Source organism: Plasmodium gaboni, chromosome 11, assembly GCF_001602025.1.
Source record: "Plasmodium gaboni strain SY75 chromosome 11, whole genome shotgun sequence".
Lineage (NCBI taxonomy): Eukaryota > Apicomplexa > Aconoidasida > Haemosporida > Plasmodiidae > Plasmodium > Plasmodium gaboni.
This window is the reverse complement of record NC_031491.1, coordinates 452,620-460,075: the sequence shown is the minus strand read 5'-3', so window position 1 is coordinate 460,075 and position 7,456 is coordinate 452,620. Positions and strand designations below refer to the sequence as shown.

Below are 7,456 nucleotides of genomic sequence, written 5' to 3'. Positions count from 1 at the left end.
ATATAATATCTTCCTCTTGGTTAGTTATACATGTATATATTATTTCTTATGTTTTTCAACTCTTTCTATGGCCATCTGTTTAGCAGTTTCGAATCCATGATACTCAGCTGAGAAAGATCTGCAAACGGGGAAGTTGTTTGAACGATAAAAAGCAACCCAACAGTTGGTAATATTATCATAGTGAACACCTGATTTAAGTATCATATAGAAAAAATAATAAAATGAAAGAAAAAAAAAAAAATTAAAACATATCATATAAATAAATATATATATATATACATATATTTTTGTATATATTATAATTCAATATATCCAACTATATATTTAAAAGGTCATATTTATTAAGCCTTTTTTATTTATTTATTTTTTTTTTTTTTGTAACTTAATATTTTGACATACCTTCAACTCCTGATTCGTATTTAGGTTTTGGCATTAGACGGCGTTCTACCTAAAATTAATTAATAATTTTAAAATAGAAAATATAATAATAAACGTTTTTATAAGCTAATACTAATTTGTTATATATTTATATTTTCATTTTATTTGCTTTGCTTTTTTTTTTTTTTTTTTACTTTTAAGGATTCATAAAATTTGATTGCTTCTTTTTTTGCATCATGTATTCCAAACTTTTTAACAGGAAAAGGTTTTGCGTTTAGTTTATTATTTTCAAACCAATATACTTCCCATTGTTCATTTAATTCTTCATACCTTATATTTTCATTAACATTATCAAAGTAATCTTTTCTTATAGTTACTTCTTTGGAGCGTCTTAAATGTACTGGATGATACCTGAATATATAATTTAAAAGGGTGAAAATATATATATATATATATAAAGTAATAAAATTTTATATTTAAATTTCCAGTTGTATAATATAAAATACAATACGATTGAATGACTTAATGTGTGATGATGTAAAATAATCTATACAAAAATTCTTAAGTTATATAAGAATACATGTGAAAAAATGTATATGTTTTATTTTTATTTTCATTTTATTTTTATATGCAGTAGTAACCTGTTTTCTGGATCGGAACGAAATTTATTTCCTATGCCCCATTTAAAAACATATTGAATAAAATCAGAATTTTTTTTATTTATTTCTTCTTTTTCATTTTTTACAACACATATATTTTTATTTACACTTGAATTATTTTGTATTGAATTTAAACATATTGATTTTTTCCTATGTTGATATATTGTACTTATATGAAATCGTTTTTTATAAAATTGTATGTAAAATTTCTTGTTTTCATTTTTTCTTTTTATTGAGTTAATTAGGTTGTAAAATAAATTCATTTCATTTTTTCTTTTTATTGAGTTAATTAGGTTGTAAAATAAATTCATAATCGACTTAAAACTTTATAAACATAATAAAGGAATAAAAAGAAAACAAATGAAAAAGGAATATTATGTTTGTACTATAAAACATAATAAAGGAATAAAAAGAAAACAAATGAAAAAGGAATATTATGTTTGTACTATAAAATATTTTATACTACTATTTAATATAGTATATAATACTTCATCAGTACTTCAAATAATTATAATATTATATAATATTATATAATATTATTTGATAATATATATATATATGTATTTATATGTATTTATATGTGTTTATAATGTGTGTATAACATATTAGGTATTTATATTCTTCCTTATTTATTTGACCATGGATTGTTTTTATATTAGGAAATATTTTAATTTATTCAATAAAGGAAAAAAAAAAAAAAAAAAAAAAAATGATAACAAAACCTTAAACCTTTTAATATTATATATATATTTGAAATATAAAATTATTTTTTTCTTTTTCCACATTATATATTTTCAAATGAACTATTTTACTTATTATTATTTTAAAACCTACAATTGAAGAGATGATTCATTATATATTTAAAGTATTTTGCATTAATTAAACTAATAATTCACTGAGGGAATATAAATATTATATATATATATATATATATATATAAATTTATAATTTATTTTTCTTTAATTTTTTTTTGGGGGAATTGTTATTTAAAGTAACAGGAGGTTTTTTTTTTTTTTTCTATATTAAATTTTATAATATGATTAATCTATAAAAACTGTATTACAAAAATTTCATGTTTTTTTATAAGGTACAGATTACAGCTTTTTTATATATGATATACTTTGATTAGGATGTTTTTTTTTTTTTTTTTTTTTTAGTTAACTTTGATTTATATAAATATATATAATTTATATATATATAATATTATTTAAAATGAAAAAAAATATATTTTTAGTAGCTTAAATAAATATAAATAATATTATATAAATACTTCAATTTAAAAAAATTATGGACCAAGTATATATTAATGCATAGTTTTTTGACATAATTTTTATCATATATATAATACAAAATGGACATTTATTATTAAATATAAAGAGTTATATAATAAAGAAGAATAATTTATATTATTATTTTATTGATTTAATATATATATATATATATATTATTTATAAAATATATTTTTTATATATATATTTATTTGTTGCATGTTTTCCATTGCTGATATATAAGTTTTTATAATAAATTCCACAAATTCATATTTTTTTTTTTTTGAGAAGAAAAAATGATATACTTCTTTTAAAAAAATATATTTTACTAGCATTATTAAAAAATATGTTTTTATATATATGAGCATTATTTATAAAAAATAAAGGTATGTTATGTTTACAAGGAAGAATATGAACAGAGTTATTATATATATATAAGTTGAAATTTAAATTGAAAAAAGGGAAAGCAATTATAATATATATTTTATAATAAACATTAAATTTATGGATTATTATATATTATTATATATATATATATATATAATAATACGAACCTTTATATATATACATACATATAATATATATATATTTTTTTTTAAGCTCTATTTTTACTTTATATTTCCTATTTATATATATTGTTTATTATTATTTTTAATTGTTGGAAGATTATTTTGCCTTTTGATTTAAATTTAATATTTATATATTATTAAAAAAAATATATCATTAATTTGTAAATATTCATATATATTATATATAGCATTTTTTTAATAATAATAAGATTTAAAAAAAAAAATGTTATATATATAATATATATTTATTTATAGGAAAAAGGGGAAACCCAAGGATTACATTAACAAAAAAAAAAAAAAAAATTCAAATTATATATATATATATATAATTTTTTTTTTTTTTTTTTTTTAAAATTTCCGTATATATTATATATATTACCTAAAATGTCATAATAATAAAAAGAAATATGTAAATTCATATATAATATTTGGAAAAATCCAAATTTAAGAACATTATATATATATATTAATTTTTAGTATTATTTTAGTGTGATATATATTATATATAAATAATACATATATATATATAATATTTATATTAAGTATTATAACGAAATATTTTTTTGATAATAAAATTATTTTATATATATAATAAATATATTTTATAACAATTATACATAATGCTTTTATGATGTATGCTATTATATATCATAAGTAAATATTGTAAATAAAATATAACATTATATATAAATAAATATATAAACATAAATATATATATATATAAATACATAGTATAAATTTTTTTATTTTTTTATTTTTTTATTATTTTATTTTTATATTTTTATATTTTTGTTTGAACAATGGAATATCACATGGAATATTCACCAAACGAGGTGATTAAACAAGAAAGAGAAGTATTTGTAGGAAAAGAAAAAAGTGGAAGCAAATTTAAAAGAAAGAGATCTATTTTTATAGTTTTTACCGTATCAATATGTTTTATGTTTGCTTTAATGTTATTTTATTTTACAAGAAATGAAAACACCAAGAATTTGTTTTCTAATAGTTTATCAAATAATATAAACGATGATTATATAATAAATTCATTATTAAAAAGTGAAAGCGGTAAAAAATTCATTGTATCAAAACTTGAAGAATTAATATCCACTTATGATAAAGAGAATAAAATGAAAACTAGTGGAGAAGAAGAAAATAACATGAATATGAATGGTGTTGAATATAATGATAATAAAAGTCTTAGCTTTGTTAATAAAAAAAATGGAAATTTAAAAGTGAATAATAATTATCAAGTTTCTTATTCTAATATTTTTGATACAAAATTTTTAATGGATAATTTAGAGACTGTTAATTTATTTTATATCTTTTTAAAAGAGAATAATAAGAAATATGAAACATCTGAAGAAATGCAAAAGAGATTTAACATATTTTCGGAAAATTATAAAAAGATAGAATTACATAACAAAAAAACTAATAGTTTATATAAAAGAGGTATGAACAAATTTGGAGATTTATCCCCAGAAGAATTTAGAAGTAAATATTTAAATTTAAAAACACATAGTCCATTTAAAACATTATCATCTTCCATGCCATATGAAGTAAATTACGAAGATGTAATTAATAAATATAAACCAGCTGATGCTAAATTAGATCGTATAGCATATGATTGGAGATTACATGGTGGTGTAACACCTGTAAAAGATCAAGCATTATGTGGATCATGTTGGGCCTTTAGTAGTGTAGGTTCTGTTGAATCTCAATATGCTATAAGAAAGAAAGGATTATTTTTATTTAGTGAACAGGAACTAGTTGATTGTTCAATTAAAAATAATGGTTGTTATGGTGGATATATTACTAATGCTTTTGAAGATATGATTGATCTTGGAGGATTATGTTCTCAAAATGATTATCCATATGTTAGTAATTTACCAGAAACATGTAATCTTAAACAATGTAATGAGAAATATACAATCAAATCATATGTATCTATTCCAGATGATAAATTTAAAGAAGCTTTAAGATATCTAGGTCCTATTAGTATAAGTATAGCAGCTTCAGATGATTTCGCCTTTTATAGAGGAGGTTTCTATGATGGAGAATGTGGATCAGCACCAAATCATGCAGTTATACTTGTTGGTTATGGTATGAAAGATATTTATAATGAGGACACTGGAAAAATGGAAAAATTTTATTATTATATCATTAAAAACTCATGGGGAGCTGATTGGGGAGAACGAGGATATATTAATTTAGAAACTGATATAAATGGATACAAAAAAACTTGTTCAATTGGAACAGAAGCTTATGTACCATTAATTGAATAAACATAATAATAAAAATTAAATTTGCTTAATAAATTAAACAAATAAATGAATATATATATAAATATATAAATATATATATATATATATATATATATATATATATGTTTAATGTACAATTTTTTATATATTAGGAACACATCAAAAAATAATAATTTTTTAAATATTTTATTTATTTAGCGTTTCAATACAATTAAATTATTTTTTAGTTTTTTTTTTTTTTTTTTTTTTTTTTTTTTATAAATTTTATATTAAGAAATAAGAAAATACTGAAATATTTAATATAAAATAGAAACAATAATTAAATATAAAATCATATTTAGTATAAAATAGGGAAAAGTGTCTTTGTATGTAATTTTTAAATATTTAATAAATATAATACGACATTATTATTCATGTGCCATTATTTTATTTTTTTACAAATCAGTCATTTTATTTATTTATTATATTTTTTTTTTTATCTGAAATTTTGTATAAAAAAAAATATAAAATATTTGACATATATATATAATATATTATATACTAAGAGAAACTCTTATTATATATATTTAAATATATTAATATACATTGTACACTAGGCTTTTATTTTTTATATAATTAATTATATATATATTATATGCGTATTAATATATATAATATGAACAAATAAAGGGTGTTTTCCCTAAAAAAGTTATATAAATAAAAAATATATTATTTTCTAATTTCAACCTCCATTTTTATTTATTTATAGAAAATATGTTCTACATAGAATATTATATATATATATAAATATATAATATTATATATAATAAGTATATTTCTAATATGTTTACTTATAAATGATATATATATATAAATTATAATAATTATCTATACTTTTTAAAAAAACAAAGGTGAATTATTAATTAACAGTGCCTTAATAAATAATATAGTGCATAATTATAAGGAAAAAATTAATAAGTGCAATTAATCTTTACTTGTCGTTTTTTTTGTTTATATATATATATATATATATATTTATTTATTTAAATATAAAAAAAGAAAAAAGAAATATAGGTAACAACGATTGGATATATATACATATGTATAAAGTTATATTAATATATTTTTTTTTTCTTTTCATATATGACGGATTTTCTATGATATAAGAAAATCATCAATTTTGTTTTATAAATATAAAAAATCTATATAAATATAAATATATATATATATATGTAATATGTTGTTTCTTCTTTAAACGTTTCTAATTATTTTAATAAATAAAAAAATTATAGAGTATAATATATTTTTCATTAATATATCTATATCTATAAAAAATAATACATTTTAATGAATTAAATATATAAAAAATTAAATATTTAATAATAGAACTATAAATTTGTGTAAATTAAAGGTATACAAATATATATATATATTATCAGAATATCATTTGTTGTTAATTTATATATATATATATATATATATATATATATTTTTTTTTTTTTTTTCCAAAATGGATTACCACATGGATTATACTCCCAATGAGGTAATTAATCAAGAAAGGAAATACTTTGTTGACAAATATGTTGATAGAAAAATATTAAGGAATAAAAAATCATTGTTAGTTATTGCTTCATTATCAATACTTTCAATTGTTAGTTTTGTTTTATTTTATTTTTCTCCAAATGGTAGTAAAACTGATTTATTCAAAAACTCATCAGTTGAAAACAATAATGATGACTACATAATAAATAGCTTGTTAAAAAGCCCAAATGGTAAAAAATTTATTGTCTCCAAAATTGATGAAGCCCTATCATTCTATGATAATAAAATGAAAGATGTAAGAAAAATTAATAACAATAATACTTCATCCGACTTTAAAGGCCTTAGCTTATTTAAAGAAAATACAGCAGCAAATAATGTTATTTTTAATAAAGATTATTTTATAAATTTTTTTGATAATAAATTCTTAATGAATAATTCAGATCATATAAACCAATTTTATATGTTCATAAAAACTAATAACAAACAATATAATTCTCCAGATGAAATGAAAGAAAGATTTCAAGTATTCTTACAAAATGCAAACAAAGTAAATATGCATAACAATAATAAAAACAGTTTATATAAAAAAGAATTAAATAGATTTGCTGATTTAACGTATCATGAATTTAAAAGTAAATATCTTAGCTTAAGACCTTCGAAACCTTTAAAGGGTTCTAAATATTTATTAGATATAATGAATTATGAAGAAGTTATAAAAAAATATAGAGGAGATGAAAATTTCGACCATTCTGCTTATGATTGGAGATTACACAGTGGTGTAACACCTGTAAAGGACCAAAAAA

At 17.8% G+C, this 7,456-nt stretch overlaps 3 protein-coding genes across 3 annotated transcripts; 2 read left to right on the top strand and 1 right to left on the bottom strand.

Moving 5' to 3' along the window:
• Positions 1–39: 39 nt before the first annotated feature.
• Positions 40–1,300, bottom strand: PGSY75_1115500 (putative transcription factor with AP2 domain(s); the record flags this gene model as incomplete). Its single annotated transcript, XM_018786275.1, has 4 exons — positions 40–188; positions 400–448; positions 573–789; positions 1,020–1,300. 4 exons carry the CDS (start codon positions 1,298–1,300, stop codon positions 40–42), a joined length of 696 nt encoding a protein of 231 aa, XP_018641070.1.
• Positions 1,301–3,674: 2,374 nt separating this feature from the next.
• Positions 3,675–5,153, top strand: PGSY75_1115400 (cysteine proteinase falcipain 3; the record flags this gene model as incomplete). The annotated part of the gene is made up of 1 exon (XM_018786274.1): positions 3,675–5,153. The coding sequence occupies one exon, from the start codon at positions 3,675–3,677 to the stop codon at positions 5,151–5,153; it is 1,479 nt and encodes a 492-aa protein (XP_018641069.1).
• A 1,468-nt stretch (positions 5,154–6,621) lies between these two features.
• PGSY75_1115300 (cysteine proteinase falcipain 2b) lies at positions 6,622–7,456 on the top strand (the record flags this gene model as incomplete). The annotated part of the gene is made up of 1 exon (XM_018786273.1): positions 6,622–7,456. A coding segment is annotated over one exon (835 nt), but the record flags the coding sequence as incomplete, so codon positions are not given.